At 41.9% G+C, this 24,064-nt stretch overlaps 1 protein-coding gene across 4 annotated transcripts in view; it reads right to left on the reverse strand.

Annotated features, from left to right (window-relative positions):
* MTMR14 (myotubularin related protein 14) overlaps positions 1-2,487 on the reverse strand; it is a 57,742-nt gene extending 55,255 nt beyond the window's left edge. For 3 of the 4 annotated variants that reach the window (XR_008381558.1, XM_053598771.1, XM_053598772.1), the window contains exon 1: positions 2,204-2,474. Coding sequence is in view for 3 of the 4 variants with exons in the window: in XM_053598771.1 (XP_053454746.1) it covers positions 2,204-2,362 (159 nt within the window). In the remaining variant the exon portion in view is untranslated. Of the gene's footprint in view, positions 1-2,203 lie in introns of all 4 variants that reach the window. The other variant, XM_053598770.1, reaches the window with a different exon arrangement.
* Positions 2,488-24,064: the final 21,577 nt, after the last annotated feature.

The following is a 24,064-nucleotide window of genomic DNA, read 5'->3' on the forward strand; positions in this document are numbered from 1 at the left end:
TATTGTAACTGGCATTAATCCATCATTTTTCTTTGGTGCCAGATTCTTCCCTATTCTCTAGCTGCACACTGGTATCTAGATACTCCAGTCCATGCGACCAGTACAAGCTGAAGACAAAGGTATTTGTTTATAAAATATAAAAAACTTCTCCCTCAATGAATCCCCAACAATAAAAAAAAAAAAAAAAAAAAAAACAACTTCCCTGAACCGGGGCATGGTGGCTCACACCTGTAATCCTAGCACTCTGGGAGGCTTAGGTGAGTGGATTGCATGAGCTCAGGTTCAAGGTCAGCTTGAGCAAAAGTGAGACCCCCGTCTCTAAAAATAGCCGGGTGCTGTGGCAGGCGCCCGTAATCCCCGCTACTTGGGAAGCTGAGGCAAGAGGATCGCTTGAGCTCAAGAGTTCAAAGTTGCTGTGAGTTATGACACCACTGCACTCTATCTTATAGAGGGTGATCTAGTGAGACTCTGTTTAAAAAAAGAAAAAAAAAGACAGGCGGTGCCTGTGGCTCCAGTGAGTAGAGCGATGGCCCCATATACTGAGGATGGTGAGTTCGAACGCAGCCCCGGCCAAACTGCAACAACAAAAAAAAACAAGAATAATAAAAAAAAAAGACTCCCCCCAAAATTGCTTGTTTTGTTCACAGTTCAGGGGAAAACCTGTGAGAAAAAAAGGCAAAAGACCTGTAACATCTCAAGAATTTTGCAAGAGATCAGGAGGCCCCAAGAGGCATTAAGTCCAGTTCAGTGAAAATCAGATGCAATTTATGACAACCCTAATCTTTAGGGGTATGTAAGATGGAAGAGATGTCCAGAATAAACCCAGCCTCAAAAGACCAATGGGGAGAAAAAAACTTGCAGTGCCTTAAATTAGGGATCATCAAAGGTACATGAGCATCATTAAGAAGCCTATTAAAAATGCAAATTCTGGGGCTTGGTGCCCGTAGCACAGTGGTTATGGTGCCAGCCACATACACCAAGGCTGGCGGGTTTGAACCCGGCCTAGGACCAGCTAAAACAACAATGACAACTGCAACAAAAAATAGCCAGGTGTTGCGGTGGGTGCCTGTAGTTCCAGCTACTTGGGAGGCTGAAGCAAGAGAATCACTTGAGCCCAAGAGTTTGAGGTTGCTGTGAGCTGTGACGCCACAGCACTCTACTGAGGGCGACATAGTGAGACTCTGTCTCAAAAAAAAAAAAAAAAAAAAAAATCCAGGTTTCTGCTCCGAGAAATCGACTCAGTAGAACTGGGTGGAACTAAGGAATCTTTATTTTTTAAAAAGTACTCCAGATAATTTACTCTGAAAAACACTTAAGTCATTTGGAGTGTGAGGAACCTCCAGCTCTGCTGAAGCCTTCCCTGGACTACCTAAAAGACTAGCAGATGCCAACTACAGCATATCCCAGCATAGGTAATCTCTGCAGCCAAATCAGAGTTTTGTGGCATAGAATGGAGCAGAATCCCACTGGAAAATCTGATGCTAAAGCTGCCAAATTCACATGGGAATAAGAGATGGCAGGGTCTCTTAGATGTTAAGATTATAACTACAATAAGATTCCCACTGGACTAACAGCCAGTGCTTAGGGCGGGGGTGGTCTGACCAGGCCGGATGCTTTCCAGGTCTGGCAATAAGATAATTTGAGGGGGAACCCCAAAGAAAGGAAAAAGAGGAACTGAAATCCGCTTCTGATAAAGGAACTGAGAGGGAACGTGGGCTGTCTTTCTGTTTTACACCAGAAGGGATGGGCCCAAGTCTTGCAGGGACCTTATAAGGAGGCAACCCACTGGCTTCATCTCTTGGCTCATTCTGACCTTTTACCCAGAGATATCTTCTCCCTACTTAGACTTGGGAGATTCTGCCCCGACACGACTCCCACTGAAGCATCTGAAGCAGGGGAATAACACTTCTTTAGTTCTTCCTTGCTAATCTTTGAACCTGACCCTTCACCTCTGATTCCTGACCTCCAAACACCTAGTCTCAAACAAAAACAGCCTCTTCGCTGAGCTCACTCTGTTCCTAGTTCCTCTTTTTATGGTTTTTAAGCGTGACTCTTACTCTCCGGGTCCGGGCCCTGGAGAACTCCCCTCTCTCCCATTCCTCAGCAGTAAGGTCCTAGTCCTACATTCCTGTGACCCCTGACCTCAGTCTTTCCTCTGTAACTTTTCGAGTCAGGGGGTCTTCTTCTTCTTCTCTGTGCTCACCTTAGAACTGCCCGTCCCGCTGCCGTCCTTGGCCCGGTACTGGGTCCGGGAGAACTCTTCCAGCAGTTCCCCGAGCCCCGGCTCCTGCGGCGGCGGATTGCCCGACGAGGCCGAGGACCCCGACGAGGCGGCGGCGGCGGCGGCCTGAGCGCCGGCCATGGCCCAGCCTAGCGTCTTCTCAGTGAGCCTCAGGCCAGCCCATGGCACCTGGCGGGACTTACTCCAGCTCCGGAACCTAGCGAACCGCCTCAGCCACCGCCTTCTGCTTTCACTTCCGGCTCCGCCCCATCTCGCCGGATGTTTACTCCGGCCGTGGCCAATCGGAGCTCGGGACTCAGGCACAGCTCCCGCTATCCGGCCCACCTCCTGCGCGGAGCGATCCAAGTGTTCTCCGCGATGGGTGTCCCGACCGCTCCGACACCTCGTGCCCCGCCCCGCGGGGTTTCCCCTGGGGAAGCCGGGCTAAACCATTGGCTGCCGAGGGGGGGAACCAGAAGAATGGGATAAACCATTGCAGAGAGGAGGAGGACCGCTTGGCAATAGGTTAGTACTGGCAACCACGATAATAATAATAGTAACTAACAATAGTTACTGTTAACAATAGAACAGTATTTCAAAAAGCACTTTTCTCGCATTGCTCCTCACAACATCCCTGTAAGCATAGTGCATTTGTATCATCAACCTGTTTTATTGAGGAAGGGGACCAATTTGAAATTCTGTTATTAAAAACCTCTTAGTCTCCTCGTTAGTATAGCAGTGAAGAAAAAAACTCCCCTTTTTCTTCTTCTAAATAGAATATTTAAAGCATTTACAAAGTGGAGACAATAGTATTAAAAACCGTCACGTAGCCATGAACGGGTTTCAACAACACACACTAGACGGCCAATCTATCCCGTCTGCCAGTCCCTCCACATCCCGGGAATTACTTTAAAGCAAATCCCAGGCAACCCATTATTTCCTCTGTGAATACTTAAGAACTGACTGTTAGGCTCAGCGCCCTACTCAGTGGTTAGGGCACTGGCCACATGCACCCAGGCTTGTGCGTTGGAACCCGGCCAGGGCCTGCTAAACAACAATAACAATCCCGGGCGCAGGGGCTCAAGCCTGTAATCCCAGCACTCTGGGTGGGTGGATTGCCTGAGGTTACAGGTTCGAGACCAGCCTGAGCCAGAGTGAGACTCGCCCCCACCACCCCACTCTAAAAATAGCCAGGCGCAGTGGCAGGAGCCACGTACTCCCAGCTACTCGGGAGGCTACGGCAAGAAAATCTCTTGAGCCCAAGAGTTTGAGGTTGCTGTGAGCTAAAACGCCATGGCACTTGGCACTTTACTGAGGGTGACAAAGTGAGACTCTGTCTCAAAAAACGAAAAAAAACCCACCCTGGCTCCACACCTGTAGCTCAAGCGGCTAAGGCGCCAGCCGCATACATCAGAGCTAGCAGGTTCAAATCCAGCCCCAGCCCGCCAAACAACAATGACAACTGTAACCAAAAAATAGCCGTGCATGTGGCGGGGGCCTGTAGTCCCAGCTACTTGGATGGCCATTGACATACCTAACCTACCTAGCCAACATACCTGGCTAATTAAAAAAAAAAATCTTTCGTAGGAATGAGGTCTCACTGTTTTGCCGAGGCTGGTTTCAAACTCTTGTCCTCAAGTGATTCTCCTGCCTTGGCCTCCAAAAGTGTTGAGATTACTAGTATGAGCCATGGTGCTTGGCCCCCAATTTGTTTTCATTGATTTTTGTGTTTAACATGAAGTAGAATACGAAATAGTAATTTTTTTTCCCCAAAAGGATAGCTATTGACCCAACGCAATTTTTTGAAGAGGCCATCTTTTCCCACTCAAGGCAACATCCCTTTTGTCATGAATCAAATGGCCATGTGTGGGGGCATAAATGTCATTTCACCAGTGGTTTGTTCCAACCAAGATCCAAACAAGGTCTACACATTGAATTTGACGACTCTGAAGTCACTTTTATTCCATAATAGCCCTCCCTCTCTTCAATTTTCCTCTTTTTGTTTTCCTTTTTTAACCCTTATTCGAAAAGAATCATCTTTCTGTAGAATTTTCTTTCTTTTTTTTTTGTAGAGACAGAGTCTCACTTTACCGCCCTCCGTAGAGTGCCATGATGTCACAGGACTCACAGCAACCTCCAGCTCTTGGGCTTTGGCGATTCTCCTGCCTCAGCAGCTGGGGCTACAGGCGCCTGCCACAACGCCCAGCTATTTTTTGGTTGCAGTTCAGCCGGGGCTGGGTTTGAACCCGCCACCCTCTGTATATGCGGCCGGCGCCCTACTCACTGTAGAATTTTCTATATTTTAGCTTTGGCTTTTGCATCCCTTAGTGTCATTTTACCCATATCTCTATCCCTGGCATGAAGAGTCTATAAACAAGACATCAGTTCTAGAATCTGGATTACGTTTGGGTTTGATATTTTTGTAACAGGAGTGCATAGGTAGTCCTATTTATTGCATGGTCTCAGATATGTTTGCTTTTCTTTCTTTTTTGATTAAAGATTGATCAGAGGGTTTGGGTGCTCAGCCTGATTCATCTTTTTTTTTTTTTTTTTTTTTTTGTAGAGACAGAGTCTCACTTTATGGCCCTTGGTAGAGTGCTGTGGCCTCACACAGCTCACAGCAACCTCCAACTCCTGGGCCTAAGCGATTCTCTTGCCTCAGCCTCCCCAGTAGCTGGGACGACAGACGCCCGCCACAACGCCCAGCTATTTTTTGGTTGCAGTTTGGCCGGGGCCGGGTTTGAACCCGCCACCCTCGGTATATGGGGCCGGCGCCTTACTGACTGAGCCACAGGCGCCGCCCCTGATTCATCTTTTATAAAGCATGTTGTCTAATATTTTTAGCAGCTGCAAATGACATTGCCTAGATTATTTCATTAGAGATGGCAGAATTGTGAAATTCTAATCTATCTTTCTCTCTCTGTTTACTAGCAGAACTCTTCCTTAAAGAAGCCTCTTGCTGGGGATGGTGGCTCACACCTATTATAATGCCAGCACTTAACGCTGCTGAAGTGGGAGGATTACATCAGGGGAGGAGTTTGAGACCAGCCTCATCAACACAGTGAGACCCCATCTGTACAAAAACAATTTTTTTTTTTTTTTTTTGTAGAGACAGAGTTTCACTTTATGGCCCTTGGTAGAGTGCCGTGGCCTCACACAGCTCACAGCAACCTCCAACTCCTGGGCTTAAGCGATTCTCTCGCCTCAGCCTCCCAAGTAGCTGGGACTACAGGCGCCTGCCACAACGCCCGGCTATTTTTTTTTTTTTTGGTTGCAGTTTGGCCGAGGGCGGGTCTGAACCCGCCACCCTCGGTATATGGGGCTGGCGCCCCACCGACTGAGCCACAGGCGCCGCCTACAATTTTTTAAAATTAGCTGGGCATGGTGGTGGTGTGTCCCTGTAGTTCTAGCTAACTGAGAGACTGAGGCAGTTGGATCCCTGAAGGAGGCAGTGAGCTATAATGGCACCATTACACTCCAGTGTGAGACCCCATCTTTAAAAAAAAAAAAGAACAAAGAAAATCTCCTTATCAACTACTGTATTTGATTACTCTTGAAAGCACATAGAGTGAGAATAAGATGGAGTCCCTCAGGCTAGAGCAGATATGACATGGCTGATCTGGTTGGTTTAGGCCCTGACTGATCTTCACCTTCACCCCTTGTTTCCCATTCCTACTGTTTTGTAAATTTAGCTCCCACCCTAAAGATGCCTATCTTTAGTAGTTTAGGTGGATTGATTTAGGAGATTAACTTTTTTTTTTTTTGAGACAGAGTCTCACTATGTCGCCCTCAGTAGAGCACTGTGGCGTCACAGCTCACAGCAACCTCCAACTTTTGGGCTTAAGCGATTCTCCTGCCTCAGCCTCCCAAGTAGTTGGGACTACAGGCGCCTGCCACAACACCCAGCTATTTTTTGCTGAGTTGTCTAGCTGTTGTTTAGCTGGCCCGGCGGGGTTCAAACCTGCCACCTTTGGTGTATGTGGCTGGCGCCATAACCACTGTATTTTTAAATTAGAATGTTGTTTATTATTTATGAGTCAAGGGTTCTGCCAATTATTGTTTAAGATAAGAGTTAGCGTGGTCTTCACTTTTCTTTTCTTTTCTCTTTTTTAGAGATAGAGTCTCATTTCATCACCCTCGGTAGAGTGCCATGGCGTCACAGCTCACAGCAACCTCCAGCTCTTGGGCTGAGGCAATTCTCTTGCTTCAGCCTCCTGAGTATCTGGGACTACAGGAGCCCGCCATAATGCCAAGCTATTTTTCGTTGCAGTTTGGCAGGGGCTGGGTTCAAACCTGCCACCCTTGGTATATGGGGCCAGCACCCTACTCACTGAGCCACAGGCGCCACCCTGTGGTCTTCACTTTGAACTTAAATGTTTAAAACTGTAATGTTAGAAATGGAAGAACAGAACAGTCGTGGAGAGGCTCTTCTCACTGTTCTCCAGAATCCTGGCCTTCTGACAAAGATTGGTGGACCTATCCCTGTCTCTGCATATTGGCTGACGGTGACTGGCAGCTGGACTCTCTTCTTCTGACAACATTCTGAAATAGAGAGTATCGTCAAAACAAGCTAAGCTCTTAATTCTTTCCCTTCATTTACCCATTCTTGCAATAGGATATATTTTTTTAGTATCATAAGGAACTCAGTGGTTTTAATGTGTTTCTGGTATTTCAACCCATTGCTGTCTTTATTCTTTTTGAAAGATAAGTGGACTGGAACTTGCTTCAAAATCACATAGGATGCAAGGTCATGAGTGGAGGTTTGGATGAATTGGGAATGGTGAAGTTGAGTGATACAGATGTTCAAGAAACTAATCTGTTTACTTTTGTATATGTTAAATTTTTTTCCTAATAAAATGTTAAGCAAATAGATAAAATTGCCCCCATTTGGCAGTGAAAACGTCCTGAAATGAGATAGTAGTGATGGAGGCACTGAGAGAAGATAGCCGAGAAGGGTGAGGTCAGGAGAACAGGTCTTCTCAAGGAGACCACAAGGGTACACCAGGGTCCTCTTGTGGTGACTCAGCTCTTGAGAATTTGTAGACTTAACTTCCTAGAACTTGGACATTTCCACTTCTGTGAAATCCTGTAGTTCTGTGGGGCCTGCAACAGCATCTCCTGCTTGATTCAAACTGGCCAATGAAAAAGGCACCTGTGGCTCGGCCCCCGTAGCACACTGGTTAACAAGTGCCAGCCACATAAACCAAGGGTGGCAGGTTGGAGCCTGGCCCAGGCCAGCTAAGCAACAATGACAACTGCAACAAAAAATAGCTGGGCGTTGTGGCAGGCGCCTGTAGTCCCAGCTACTTGGGAGGCTAAGGCAGGAGAATCACTTCAGCCCAAGAGTTTGAGGTTGCTGTGAGCAGTGATGCCATGGCACGCTACCAAGGGTGACATAGTGAGACTCTGTCTTAAAAAGAAAAAAAAAAGAAAGAAAAAGAAAAAGAAAATGGTACCTATGGGTTGGAACTTTTTCACTAAAGATAAAAAGGGAAAGACCAAGCCAGTCAGGGAGTGTGGCCATTTGGAAGTCTTCTATGCCATAAGCTCCCGGCCGGTGAATAAAGCCCTTCCTCTTATAAACATGGTGTTTGAGTGTTCTTTCTCTCCGTTGGGCCTCATCTTCCTGCAACTGCACAACATTGTGAATATACTAAAAACCACTGCATTCTAGATTTTAAAAGAGTGAATCATATGGTACATGATTATATTGCACTAAACATTTTGTTTAATTGCCTCATATTTGTTCTAAGGGAGCCCCTTTGTTTGGCTTATAGCTTTTTGTCTTGATCTCTGCAATCTTTGATAGCTTTCTTGCTTTCTCGCATGACAAGATGTTCCAGGTTCATCTCACTCATTTCCTCTTCCAGACCTGAAATCAGCCATTTCATATGAAAGGCCTGATTCCTAATTCCTTTTAGCAGGAAATGTTTTGCAGAGACCACATGCTGGGCGCTGGAAGTGCTCATCCTATGGGGTTGAACCTCGTTTCTAGGCTTTCTCAGGGGACAGACTTAAGAAATACATTCTCACTTAGTTTTGTTTTTGAAAGTTACATCATGAATATTTCCAATTCTCAAGGTATGGTTTTTGTTAAGCTCTGATTTTATATTTTGTATATTCTCTGATACTGAGATACTATGATCTCAGATCGTAAGGGTATTAACATAATTACTTAGTTTCTCTTACTATATACACTAGTGCTAAAGTAACACCACCAAGATTATTACTAATATTATGATTACTAAGTTCAGTTTTTGTTTGCTTTGTACTTTTCTTTAGATAGACAGTCACACATCACATAATGATATTTTGGTCAATGACTGACCTCATACACAATGGGGGTCCCGTAAGATTGTAACAGAATCAAAAATGTCCCATCCCCTAGTGAACTGTGTTAGAATTGCGTACGGTATTCAGTGTAGTCATGTATGGTATACAGCCCAGGAGCAATAGGCTCTAGGTTTGCTCTGTGATGTCCACCTAAGGATCAAATCCCCCTAATAACACATTTCTCAGAAAGCCTCTGAGTGATGTGATGCAGTTTGGATGTTTGGCCCCTCCAAATCCCATGTTGAAATTTGAGCCCCAGGGTTGAATGTGGAGCCTGGTGGAGGGTGTTTGGGTTGGAAGGAGGGATCCCTTATGAACAGCTTGGTGCCCTCCCAGAGATGATAGGTGGGTTCTCCCTTTATTAGTTCATGTGAGAGCTGATTGTATAAAAGAGCCTGGCTCCACCTCCTCGCTCTCACCCCACTCTTGCCATCTCCGTGTGACACTCATGCTCCCTTTCAGCTTCCACCTTGATGAGAAGCTCCCTGGTGCCGTTGCCAGAAACAGATACTAGTCCCAGGCTTCCTGTGCAGTCTGCAGAGCTGTGAGCCAAATAAATCTCTTTTCTTTATAAATTACCCAGCCTCAGGCATTTCTTTGCAGCAGTGCAAAACGGACTAATATGTATGACCTATTCCATTAAGGATGTCCAATTAAATCTCTAAGTCTTAGATATATATATATATAATATATGTATATATATGTAATATATATGGTAATATATATTAGTAATATATATACATTTTTTAAGATAGAGTCTCACTTTGTCACCCTTTGTAGAGTGCCGTGGCTTCATAGTTCAATGCAACCTCAAACTCTTAGGCTCAAGCAATCCTCTTGCCTTGTTTTAGAGTAATTTAAAAGTAATTCTTCCCTGATATACAGTGATGTACATTTGTTTAATTTTATTTTTTCTGTGTAGGAACTGGTTTGGGAAATGTAGGTTTTGGGTGAACACCCACAGTCCTTCATGTAGGGATTCTTAATCTTTTATCAGAGTTTGTTATCAGAAGTCAATCAAACACCTGAAAGGTTTATTAAAACAAAGGGTCCTGGGATACAGCCTCCAAGTTCTTATTCTCTTGATCTGAGCTGGAGCCCACAGGTGTGTATTTCTACGTTTCCAAGGGTTTGTTGCTGCTGCCACTGACCCAGGGACCCCACTTGGAAAACCGCTGCTACAGTGTAGCCCATGAAGCAGATATCTGGCTCCATCAATATATGATGGTGGGCAAGTTACTTCCCCTGAGTCTGGTTCCTTCCCTGTAAATGGTACCTCAAAGGGGTATTATGTTCAATCCTGTAATTCCTCTACTGGGCATATACCCAGAAGACCAAAAATCACGTCATAACAAAGATATTTGTACCAGAATGTTTATTGCAGCCCAATTCATAATTGCTAAGTCATGGAAGAAGCCCAGGTGCCCATATCAATCATGTATATCAATCCATGAATGGATTAATAAATTGTGGTACATGTACACCATGGAATATTATGCAGCCTTAAAGAAAGATGGAGACTTTACCTCTTTCATGTTTACATGGATGGAGCTGGAACATATTCTTCTTAGTAAAGTATCTCAAGAATGGAAGAGAAAGTACCCAATGTACTCAGCCCTACTAATTTAGGGTTTCACAGACTAATTTAGGGTTTTCACATGAAAGCTATAACCCAGTTACAGCCTAAGAATAGGGGGAGAGGGGAAAAGGAGAGGAGGGAGGGGGGAGGTGGGTGGAGGGAAGGGGATTGGTGGGATTACACCAGCGGTGCATCTTACAAGGTTATATGTGAAACTTGGTAAATGGTCTGTGAAGCTAGTGAATGATGCCCCATGATCATATCAATGTACACAGCTATGATTTAATAATAAAAAAAAAGAAGCACAAAGGATCTGATTGTACATATAATTTGTTAAATAAAATAAAATTTACCCCCCCCAAAAAAAGGGGTATTATGAGGAGGAAATGCAATAATGCCCATAAAGCATTTAGCAAAGTGCCTGAAATGTAACAGGTGCCCAGTGTACAGTGGCTGCTGTTACTATCCACAAAGTGTTCATAATGCTAACAGCTGACACCCTTTTAATTATTTTCATATGGTTAAGTCATCTACTCTTCAAATAACCAACTTGATTTTGCATTTGGGGAAGCTAAGATACGGAGAGGGTGCAGTAAGGCCCTGGCAGAAACGTAACAAAGCAAAACTTTGCAACCAGGCAGGTTGGTTCCTGAGAAATCCCATCAGCCTGGGTGCTGAGTCCATGAAGTTAGAGATAATTGAACCAAGGAACCTTGGTTCATTTACTCATTAAACATTCTCAAGTGTCCCACCTTGTGCAAATATTGTTTTGAGGCAAGATCCAGGAATCAATAAGACCCTCTCCCTTTTCTCAGTGAGCTGACTTATTAGAAAGACCTAGTGCTCAGTACAGATTTAATGCATGATTGATGAGGGAAAAATAATTTTCTCTGAAATATGGATACTTGTATCAAACCGAGTGGATAGTTTGTTTACATGACCGGGACCCTAGATGGACTCAATCAGATCCAACTTGTTGGGGTCTGGTGATTCTGATGTCTTCTGAAGCTGGGAGAACTCATTGGTAGTTAACCCTCCAGATTGCCAGGCTCCTTAAACATTGAGTGGGCTAAAATAGTAGTAGGGTAGTAAAAAGTGCAAGATTATTGGGTTTTCCAGGCACAAGACTACACACAACATACCCAGAATCATCTGAGTCTCAATTATTTTAGCTCAGATGGGGATTTGCAGCTTTCTTTTAAGAGCTACTCAGAGTTCAGCTTACGTTTTTCAGGCCATATTGTCCTATGATTAATCTACACTAAGCCTGTTCCTACAAACTCATTCTATGTTACAATCTCACTCCCCATTTTCCCAGTTTTTTTTCCTTTTTTAATCATCAGGGAGAAAAACCCTGGAAAAATTGGTTAGGCCAGAGACTGCGCTGAACAAAGTATATAAGGCAGTGGTGGCCAAGTTCTGTAGCAACAAAGAAACAGCTCTTTTTTTTTTTATTTTATTTTAAACTTTACTTAGAGTTGGGAGTGTGGTGGGGTGATCTCACTGTGTTGCCCAGGCTAGACTTAAACTCCTGGCCTCAATCAATTCCCAGTAGCTGGGATTATAGGAATGACTATTAAGGGAAAACAAAGTTCATTACAGTAATCAAGAAAACAAGTGCCAAGTCTATTTATTTGCCAAGCAAAGGAGCACCCCGACCAGTGAAGAAATTGACCCAGTGCTACCTGATGGGGATTTAGGTATTAGGAAAGGTGCTGCTGGAGGTGTCATAGTTCTGCTAATTAAGGACTGATCTTGCACTCTGGATAAAGCAGAAATCCCATCAGCAATTGGTTAAAAGAATTCCATTGTTTATCAGTTGGGAAAGAGTCTGCAGTTAGGTCTGGTGAGGTTCTAGTTTAGAGCTCACAACCCTGAGTCGGCCTTTGGCTTTGGTCACACCAGAAATTCTCAAACCTGAATGTGCATAAATAACCTATGTGAATATTGTTTAAAAGTAGATTTTGATTCAGAAGGTCTGGGGTGGCTCCTGAACTTCTACATTTCTTATAAACCCCCAGATGATGGTGGCATGGCTCTTGGATAATGGATCACCTTTTGAATAGCAAAGGGTTGGAACCAGCTGTTAAAAAACAGCATTCTGGGGTGGCACCTGTGGCTCAAAGGAGTAGGGCACCATATGCCAGAGATGGTGGGTTCAAACCCAGCCCTGGCCAAAAACTGCAACGAACAAACAAACAAAAACTCACAGCATTCTCAGCAGGTTCTGTTTTAAGTGAATACTTCTTATTTTACAATATCAATATCAAGATCTTTATTCTGAAAGAAATTCCTAAATATAACTTCTACTAAAAGCCCACATTTTGGCTGGGCACAGTGGGTCATGCCTGTAATCCTAGCACTCAGGAGGCTGAGGCAAGAGGATCATCACTTGAGCCTAAGAGTTTGAGGTTGCTGTGAGCTATGATGACACCATGGCACTCTGCCCAAGATGACAGAGTGAGAATCTGTCTTGGGGCGGGGGGGGGGGGGGGAGAAGCCACCATTTTATTGTACAGATGAAATGAAACCTCAGTGAAATTAAACAAATTGAAATTATACCTTGTATCTTCTCAGATCATAAAGCAATAATGGTAGAAAATCCATGAAAAATTTTTATCCTCACAAAAAGGCATGGAAATTAACATTATGCTGAATAACAGCTGAGTTAAGAAAGAGATAAAGGGTGACGCCTGTGGCTCAAGGAGTAGGGCGCAGTCCCATATGCCAGAGGTGGCAGGTTCAAACCCAGCCCTGGCCAAAAACCACAAAAAAAAAAAAAAGAAGGTCAAATGGGGGGTGGGGCCTTGGTGTGTGTCACACTTTATGGGGGCAAGACATGATTGCAAGAGGGACTTTACCTAACAATTGCAATCAGTGTAACTGGCTTATTGTACCCTCAATGAATCCCCAACAATAAAAAAAAAAAAAAAAAAAGAAAGAGATAAAAGAGGAAATTACTAAATTCTTCACACATAACAACAATGAAGTTATAAGTTACCAAGTTGGGGATATTGTGGGATATTGCAAAAGCAGTTCTAAGAGGAAAATTTATTGCATTAGATGCCTACATCTGAAAAACAGGAAGACAGCACATTACCAATCTAATGAATCATCTTAAGGAAATGGGAAAGGAAGAGTAATGCAATCTCAAATCCTGCAGAAGAGGAGAAATAATCAAAATTAAATCAGAAATAAATGAAATTGAAAAAAAAAAGCATAAGAAAAAAGAAAAGAAAGCATTCAGAAAATCAATGAAACAAAAAGTTGGTTCTTTGAAAAGATAAAATTGATAAGTCTTTGGCCAGATTAAATAGAAATAGAAAAGTAAAATCTCTAATAACCCCAATCAGAAACAAAAAAGGGAAAATAACAACAGATACCACTGAGATACAAGAGATTATTTCTGACTACTACAAGAAACTCTACATACAGAAATTTGACAATATGGAGGAAGTGAACCAATACCTGGAATCATACCATCTTCCTAGATTTAACCAGGAAGAAATAAATCTCTTCAACAGACCAATATCAAGCACTGAGATTGAAGAAACAATAAAAAAAATCTTCCAACAACAAGAAAAAATCCTAGACAAGATGGCTTCACACCAGAATTCTATTAAACCTTCAAAGATGAGCTTGTACCTATGTTGCAGAAAATATTCCAAAACACTGAGAAGGAAGGAACTTTCCATAAAGTATTCTACAAAGCAAACATCACCCTGATACCAAAAGCAGCTGAAAAGGAGAACTACAGACCAATTTCTTTTTTGAGACAGAGTCTCACTATGTCACCCTTGGTAGAGTGCTGTGGCATCATAGCTCACAGCAACCTCAAACTCTTGGGCTTAAGTGATTCTCTTGCCTCAGCCTCCCAAGTAGCTGGGACTATAGGTGCCCACCACAACACCTGGCGATTTTTTGTTGCAGTTGTCATTGTTGTTTAGCTGGCCTGGGTTCGAACCCACCACCCTCGTGTATGTGGCTGGCGCCATAACCACTGTGCTACGGGCGCTGAGCCTACAGACCAATTTCACTAATGAATATTGATGCAAAAATACTCAATAAAATCTTAGCAATAGATTATAGCTACACATTAAAAAAAATTATACATCATGGTCAAGTAGGCTTCATCCCAGGGATGCAAGGTTGGTTTAACATATGCAAATCCATAAATACAATTCAGCATATTAATAGAAGCAAAAACAAAGACCATATGATCCTTTCAATAAATGCAGAAAAAGCATTTAATAAAATTCAGCATCATTTTCTACCATGAATACTTAAGCATATGGGTATAGGTGGCACATTTCTAAAATGATTTAAGCCATCTGTGACAAACCTACAGCTAATATCATACTGAATGGAGTAAAACTAAAAGCTTTTCCACTTAGAACAGGTACCAGACAAGGATATTCTCTATCACCATTACTATTCAACATAGTGCTGGAAGTTCTACCTAATGCAGTCAGGCAAGAGAAGGATATAAAGGGCATCTAAATGGGGGAAGAAGAGATCAAACTCTTGCTATTTGTTGATGATATAATCTTTTTTGTTTTTGTAGAGACAGAGTCTCACTTTATGGCCCTCGGTAAAGTGCTGTGGCATCACAGCTCACAGCAACCTCCAACTCCTGGGCTTAAGCAATTCTCTTGCCTCAGCCTCCCGAGTAGCTGGGACTATAGGCGCCCGCCACAACGCCCGGCAATTTTTTGGTTGCAGTTCAGCCGGGGCCGGGTTTGAACCTGCCACCCTTGGTATATGGGGCCGTTTCCTTACTGATTGAGCCACAGGCGCCGCCCTGATGATATAATTTTATATTTAGAGAACCTCAGAGACTCAACCACAAGACTGAAAGTGATCAAGAAATACAGTAACATCTCAGGGTATATAACCGATGTCCATGGGCAGCGCCTGTGGCTCAGTCAGTAGGGTGCTGGCCCCATATACCAAGGGCAGTGGGTTCAAACCTGGCCCCCGCCTAACTGCAACCAAAAAATAGCCGGGCGTTGTGGCGGGCGCCTGTAGTCCCAGCTACTCGGGAGGCTGAGGCAAGAGAATCGCTTAAGCCCAGGAGTTGGAGGTTGCTGTGAGCTGTGTGAGGCCACGGCACTCTACCGAGGGCCATAAAGTGAGACTCTGTCTCTACAAAAAAAAAAAAAATCCAACGTCCACAAATCAATAGCCTTTGTCTATGCCAATAACAGTCAAGTAAAGAAGGTAATCAAGACACAATTTCCTGCACAGTGGCTTCAATGAAAATGGAATACCTAGGAACATAGCTAACAAAAGAGGTTAAGAACCTCTATAAAGAGAATTATGAAACCCTAAGGAAAGAAATAGCAGAAGACATCAACAAATGGAAGAACATACGATGCTCTTGGCTTGGAAAAATCAACACTGTTAAAATGTCTATATTATGCAAAACAATCTACAGATTCAGTGCAATCCCCATTAAAATACCAACATCATACTTTGAAGAACTGGAAGAAATAGTTCTTCATTTTGTATGGAAGCAGAAAAAAACCTGTATAGCCAAGGCAATTCTTTGTAATAAATACAATGCCAGGAGCATCACTCTACCAGACTTCAGGTTTTATTAGAAGTCCACAGTGATCAAAATAGCATGATATTGGCACAAAAATAAACATAGACATATGGAACTGAATAAATAACCAAGAGACGAAACCAATCTCTTACAGCCATCTGATCTTTGATAAACCAAACAAAAGCATATACTGTGGAAAAGAACCTGCAATAAATGGTGCTGGGAGAACTGGATAACCACATGTAAAAAGACTGAAATTGGACCTGCAACTTTCACCACTTACAAAAATTGACTCAAGATGAATAAAAGATTTAAATCTGGTAGTGCCTGTAATTCAAGCAGCTTAGGTGCCAGCCACATACACTAGAGCTGACAGGTTCAAATCCAGCCTAAGCCTGGCAAACAACAATGGCAACTACAACCAAAAAATAGCTGGGCGTTTTTTGGTGGGCACCTGTAGTCCCAGCTACTTGGGAGGTGGAGGCAGGAGAATCGCTTGAGCCCAGGAGTTGGAGGTTGCTGTGAGCTGTGATGCTATGGCACTCTACCCAGGGTGATAGCTTGAGGCTCTGTCTCAAAAAAAAAAAAAAAAAGATTTAAATCTAACACATTAAACTGTAAAAATCCTAGAAGAAAGTGTAGGAAAAATTCTTGAGGATGTCTACTACCTGGGGAAAAATTTTATGAAAAAGACTTTAGCGGCCATCACAACGACAAAAAGCAAATGGGACTTAATTAAACTGAAATGCTTTTGCACAACTAAGGACACAACAATTAAAGCAAATGGAATAGGAAAAGGTATTTGCATATTACAAATTGGACAAAGGCTTTATAACTAGGATCTATAGAGAACTCAAATTAATCAACAAAAAAGACTAAACAATCCCATCCATCACTGACCAAGAGACATGAACAGAACCTGTTCTGAGAAAGATAGACAAATGATTAACAAACATATGAAGAAATGTTCATTATCCCTAATCATCAGAGAATTGCAAATCAAAACCACCCTGAAATATCACTTAACCTGAGTGAGAATAGCCCACATCATAAAGTCTCAGAGTTGCAGATGGTGGTGGTGGTGTGGACAGAGAGGGACAGTTTTACACTGTTGGTGGGACTGCAAACTAATATAGCCTCTTTGGAAAGACGTATGGAGAGTCTTCAAAGAACTCAAGTTAGACCTCTCATTCAACCTCGTAGTCCCACTACTGGGCATCTACCCAGAAGAAAAAAAATCATTTTATCACAAAGATACTTGCACTAGAATGTTTATCTCAGCTCATTTTGCAATCACCAAGATGTGGAAACAATCTAAATGCCCATCAAGTCAGGAATGGATCAACAAGCTGTGATACATGTAAACCGTGGAATACTATTCAGCTGTAAGAAAAGATGGTGACTTCACATCTTTTGTATTAACCTGGGTGGAGTTGGAACACATTCTTCTTAGTAAAATATCACAGGAATGGAAAAGCATGTATCCAGTGAACTTAATTTTATTTTACTTTTCTTTCTTTATTTTGAGACAGAATCTCATTATTTTGCCCTTGGTAGAGTGCTGTAGCATCACAGCTCACAGCGACCTCAGACTCTTGGGCTCTAAGTGATTCTCTTGCCTAAGCCTCTCAACTAGCTGGGACTACAGGTGCCCGCCATGACACCTGGCTATTTTTTGTTGCAGTTGTCATTGTTGTTTAGCTGGCCCGGGCCAGGTTCAAACCTGCCACCCTCGGTGTATGTGACCAGTGCCGTAACCACTGTGGTACGGCATTGAGCCAAGTGTACTTAATTGTATTATAAAGCCAGTAGATCATCCAACATATACCCACATAGAAGAATAACTTAAGTCTATTCAAGTTGGGAGGAGAGGGAAGGAGAAACGGGGAAAAGGTGTGGGGGGTATTGGTATGCTCCCACTTAAAGGGCACAAGGTAGGGGTGTATGGCACACCATTTGGATGTGGGACACAGAGGAACTGTACCTAACAAATTCAAAAATTATGACCTGGTTGTTTGTAACCTCACAATAACCTGAAAAAACAACAACAACAACAACAACAATGATAGTCTTCAACCAAGTTATATTGTTAATTATATTAAATGTCAATAGTCTATAGGAATCACCCTTACAAGATATGGAAGACTTTATTTATTTATTTTTTATTTTATTATTATTTTTATTATTATTTTTTTGTAGAGACAGAGTCTCACTTTATGGCCCTCGGTAGAGTGCCATGACGTCACAGGGCTCACAGCAACCTCCAACTCCTGGGCTTAAGCGATTCTCTTGCCTCAGCCTCCCAAGCAGCTGGGACTACAGGTGCCTGCCACAACGCCCAGCTATTTTTCTGTTGCAGTTGGGCTGGGGCCGGGTTTGAACCCGCCACCCTCGGTATATGGGGCCGGTGCCCTACTCACTGAGCCACAGGCACCACCCAGACTTTTTTTATTTTTGCTGTTTTTATGATGCTGATTTTGAAAAAATTTTTTTTATTAAATCAAAACTTTGTACATTGATACATTTATGGGGTTCAGGGTAACTGCTTTAATATATAATGTGAAATGCTTACATTGAACTAAGTAACACATCCATCACAATTATACTCATTTCTTAATAGTTTTGAAAAGTACCATTGCATCATGCACATTAGGTGAGGTCCCCTCAAATGCCCTTCCTCCTCCCATAGCCCCCCTCCCCTCTCTCTCCTCTTCCCTTCTACTTTCTGGAGTATAGTTATATTTTGCCATTCATATGAGTGTGTAGGTGATTATATATTGATTTCCCAGTAGTATTTGAGCACATGAGATACTTTTTCCCCCATTCTTGAGATACTTTACTAAGAAGAATATGTTCCAACTCTATCCAGGTAAACATAAAAGATGTGAAGTCACCATCTTTTTATGGCTGCATAGTATTCCATGGTGTACATATACCACAATTTGTTAGTCCATTCATGGGTCAATGGGCACTTGGCTATTATGAATTGGGCTGCAATAAACTTCTGGTGCAAATGTCTTTGTTGTAAAATAATTTTTGATCATCTGGGTATATAACTAGTAGATGAATTGCAGGATCGAACGGTAGGTCTACTTTTAGTTCCTTGAGTGTTCTCCAAACTCCTTTCCAACAAGGTCGTATTAGCTTACATTCCCACCAGCAGTGTAGAAGTGTTCCCTTCTCTCTGCATATATGCCAACATCTGTAGTTTTGGGATTTTTTGATCTGGGCTAATCTTACTGGAGTTAGATAATACCTCAAAGTGGTTTTGATTTGCATTTCTCTGATGATTAAGGATGATGAGCATTTTTTCATGTGTTTGTAGGCCATGTGCCTGTCTTCATCAGAGAAGTTTCTGTTCAAGTCTCTTGCCCACATAGAAATGGGGTTATTTATACTTTTCTTTTCTTTCTTTCTTTCTTTCTTTTTTTTTTTTTGAGACAGAGCCTCAAGCTTTCGCCCTGGATAGAGTGCTGTGGCATCATGGCTCACAGCAACCTCCAACTCCTGGGCTTAAGCGATTCTCTTGCCTCAGCCTCCCAAGTAGCTGGGACTATAGGTGCCTGCCACAATGCCTGGCTATTTTTTGGTTGTAGTTGTCATTGTTGTTTGGCAGGCCCAAGCCAGTTATGAACCCACCAGCTCTGTGGCTAGCACCTTAGCCGATGAGCTACAGGTGCCAAGCCATTCTAGTAGTTTTGACTTTTTTTTTTTTTTTTTGCAGTTTTTGGATGTGGCCAGGTTTGAACCCACCACCTCTAGTATATGGGGCTGGCGCCCTACTCCTTGAGCCACAGGTGCTGCCCTATTTATTCTTTTCTTTCTTTTCTTTTTTTTTTTTATTAAACCATAGCTGTGTACATTAGTATGATCATGGGGCACCATACACTCGGTTCATATATCGTTTGACACATTTTCATCACATTAGTTAACATAGCTTTTGCAGCATTTTCTTAGTTATTTTGCTAAGACCTTTACATTCCACATTTACTAGGATTCACATATACCCTTGTAAGATGCACCGCAGGTGTAATCCCATTAGTCCCCCTTCTTCCGCCTCCCTCCCTATTTATTCTTTTCTTATTGATTAGTTTGAGTTCTCTATAGAGTCTAGTTATCAGACCTTTGTTGAAAGTATAACCTGCAAAAATCTCTTATTCTGAAGGTTGTTTGTTTGCTTTACTTACTGTGCTCTTGGCTGTGCAAAAGCTTTTTATTTTGATCAGATCCCAGTAATGTATTTTTGGTGTTGCTTCAATTGCCTCGAGGGTCCTCCTCATAAAATATCTCCCAGGCCAATTTCTTCAAGTGTTTTTATCGCACTCTCTTCTAGTATTTTTATTGTTTCATGTCTTAAGTTTAAATCTTTTATCCAGCGATAATCAATATTTGTTAATGGTGAAAGGTGTGGGTCCAGTTTCAGTCTTCTACAGGTTGCCAGCCAGTTCACCCAGCACCATTTGTTAAATAGGGAGTCTTTCCCCCACTGAATATTTTTTATTTAATTAAATTAATTAATTTATTTATTGCAGTTTTTGGCTGGGGCTAGGTTTGAACCCACCACCTCCAGTATATGAGGCTGGCGCCCTACTTCTTTGAGCCATAGGCGCCGCCCATCCCACTGAATATTTTTAATAGGCTTGTAGAAGATCAAATGATGATAAGTAGCTGGGTTCATCTCTTGGTTCTCTATTCTGTTCCATAAATCTTCTGCTCTGTTTTTGTGCCAGTACCATGCTGTTTTGATCACTATAGATTTATAGTATAGCCTGAAGTCTGGTAATGTGATACCCCCTGATTTGCTCTTATTTCTGAGTTATGTATTTGCTATTCAAGGTTTTTTCTGATTTCATATAGAACTAAGTACTATTTTTTCAGGTTCTTTAAAGTATGACAATGGTGCTTTAATAGGGATTGCATTAAATCTGCAGATTGCTTTGGGTAGTATGGACATTTTAACAATGTTGATTCTTCCCAGCCATGAGCATGGTATGTTTTTCCATTTGTTAACATCTTCAACTATTTTTTTTCTCAGAGTTTCATAGTTCTCTTTATAGAGATCTTTCACATCCTTGGTTAGGTAAATTCCCAGATATTTCATCTTCTTTGGCACTATTGTAAAAGGGATAGAGTCCTTGACTATATTTTCAACTTGACTATTGTTGGCATATATAAAAGTTACTGATTGGGTGGCACCTGTGGCTCAAAGGAGTAGGGCACTGGCTCCATATATCAGAGGTGGCAGGTTCAAACCCAGCCCTGGCCCTGCCTCAAAAGCTACTGACTTGTAAATATTGATTTTGTATCCTGAGACACTGCTGTATTCCTTGATCACTTCTAAGAGTTTTGAAGTTGAGTCCCTGGGATTTTCCAGGTATAGGATTATATCATCAGTGAAGAGTGAGAGTTTGATCTCCTCTGACCCTATTTGGATACCCTTGATTGCCTTCTCTTGCCTGATTGCAATGGCTAAGACTTCCATTACTATGTTGAATAGCAATGGAGACAATGGGCATCCTTGCCTTGTTCCTGATCTGAGTGGAAATGTTTTCAATTTTACACCATTCCATATGATATTGGCTGTGGGTTTGCTGTAGATGACCTCTATTAGTTTAAGAAATGTCCCTTCTGGGTGGTGCCTGTGGCTCAGTGGGTAGGGCACCAGCCCCGTATACCAAGGGTGGCAGGTTCAAACCCAGCCCTGGCCAAACTGCAACAAAAAATAGCCGGGTGTTGTGGTGGGCACCTGTAGTCCCAGCTACTAGGGAGGCGGAGGCAAGAGAATTGCCTAAGCCCAAGAGCTGGAGGTTGCTGTGAGCTGTGATGCTACAGCACTCTATCGAGGGCAACAAAGTGAGATTATGTCTCTAAAAAAAAAAAAAAAGGAAATATCCCTTCTATGCCTATTTTCTTAAGTGTGCTGGATATTATCAAAGGCTTTTTCGGCATCAATTGAGAGAATCATATGGTCTTTGTTTTTTATTTTATTGATGTGATGTATTATATTTATAGATTTGCGTATGTTGAACCAACCCTGTAACACTGGAATAAAACCAACTTGATCATGGTGTATAATTTTTTCTATGTATTGTTGAATTCTGTTTGCTAAGATCTTATTGAGTATTTTTGCATCGATATTCATTAATGATATTGATCTATAATTTTCTTTCTTTGTTGGATCCTTTCCTGGTTTGGGTATCAGAGTGATATTTACTTCATAGAATGTGTTGGGAATCATTCCTTCTTTTTCTATGCTTTGGAAAATGTTGTATAATATAGGTACTAGTTCCTCTGGAAAGATTTGATAGAATTTGGATGTTAAGCCATCTGGTCCCAGATTTTTCTTTTTTGGGAGATTTCATATTGTTGATGCTATTTCAGTGATTGATATAGGTCTATTCAAGATTTCTAATTCTTTCTGGTTGAGTCTAGGAAGGTGGTGTACTTCCAGGTATTGGTCCATTTCCTTCAGATTTTCATATTTCTGGGAATAGATATTTTTGTAGTAATCATTGAGGATTCTTTGAATTTCTGAAGTGACTGTTGTTATTTCTCCTTTATGGTTTCTGATAGATGATATTAGAGATTTTACTTTTCTATTTCTGGTTAGGTTGGTCAAAGGTTTATCAATTTTGTTAATCTTTCCAAAAACCAACTTTTTGTTTCATTGATCTTCTGAATGACTGTTTTGTTTTCAACTTCATTTAATTCAGGCCTAATTTTGGTTATTTCTTTTCTTCTGCTGTGTTTGGGGTTGGAATGTTCTTTCTTTTCCAATTGCTTGAGATGACCCATTAAGTTGTTGGCTTCCTCTCTGTTTTCTCGATGAAGGCTTCCAATGCTATTAATTTCCCTCTTAGGGAATACTGCCTTTGCAGTATCCCACAGGTTTTGATAATTTGTGCCTTTGTTATCATTTTGTTCCAAAAATTTGGTGATTTCCTTCTTAATCTCATCTTTGACCCAGCTATCATTCAGCCTAAGATTATTTAGTTTCCATGACTTTGTTTGAGTATGAAGATTCCTGTTGCTGTTGAGTTCAACTTTTATTCCATGGTGGTCTGAGAAGATACAAGGAATAATTTCTACACTTTTAAATTTGCTGAGGTTAGACTTGTGTCCTAGGATATGATCTATTTTGGAGGATGATCTGTGGGCTGATGAGAAGAATGTATATTTAGTTTTATTAGGGTGAAATGTTCTGTAGAGATCTGTAAAGTCCATTTGTTCTAGGGTCAGGTTTAAGTCTAATATTTCTTTGTTTAGTTTCTTCTTGGAGGATATATCCAAAACTATCAAAGGGGTGTTAAAATCTCCAACTATTATAGTGCAGGAAGATATCAAGTTGTTCATATCCATTAGGGTCTGCTTTATGAATTGAGGAGCGTTCTGGTGGGGTGCATAAATGTTAATTATCAAAATCTCTTCATGTTGGGTGTTTCCCTTGACAAATATGTAGTGACCTTCCTTATCTTTCTTTATCTTTGTTGGTTTAAAGCTAATTGTATCTGCTACTAAAATTGCAACCCCTGCTTTTTTCTGGTTTCCATTTGCCTGTATTATACAAGTCCATCCCTTCACCCTGAGTCTATTTTTATCCTTTAAGGTAAGGTGATATTGTTGTATACAGCAGATATCTGGTCTGAGTTTATGTATCCAGTCAGCCGCCTGTGCCTCTTTAGAGGCCAATTTATACCATTCACATTAATTAAGATAATTGATAAGCCTGGTTGTGTTTTGGGTGTCATGATTTTCAGATGTCCAGTGGAAATTTTTAATCCTTTCACCACTGTGGAAGTTGGGTTTTGTTCAAAAATTTCTGGGTGAGTTTGCTTTGGAGGTAGAGCATTGCACTGGTCATTGTGGAGGATGGGTCTGAGAATATTCTGGAGAGCTGGTTCAGTTATGGCAAATTTCTTCAACATGTCTATGTCATTAAAATATTTGATTTCTCCATCACAAATGAAACTCCGTTTAGCTGGATACAGGATCCTGGACTGGAAGTTGTTTTGTTTTAGGAGATTGAAGGTCAATGACCATCTTCTTCTGGCTTGAAACGTTTTGGCTGAGAGATCTGCAGTCATTCTGATACTTCTCCCTTTGTAGGTAATGCTTTTCTTGTCTTTTTCTTTTTCTTTCTTTCTTTTTTTTTTTAGAGAGAGAGTCTCATTTTGTCACCCTTGGTAGAGTGCTGTGGTGTCACAGCTCACAGCAACCTCCAGCTCTTGGGATTAGGCAATTCTCTTGCCTCAGCCTCCTGAGTAGCTGGGACTACAGGTGTCCACCACAATGCCTGGATATTTTTTGTTGCAGTTTGGCCATGTCTGGGTTCAAACACACCACGCTCAGTATATGGGGCCGATGCCCTATTCACTGAGCCATG

This window comes from Nycticebus coucang, chromosome 8 (genome assembly GCF_027406575.1).
Source record: "Nycticebus coucang isolate mNycCou1 chromosome 8, mNycCou1.pri, whole genome shotgun sequence".
NCBI lineage: Eukaryota > Metazoa > Chordata > Mammalia > Primates > Lorisidae > Nycticebus > Nycticebus coucang.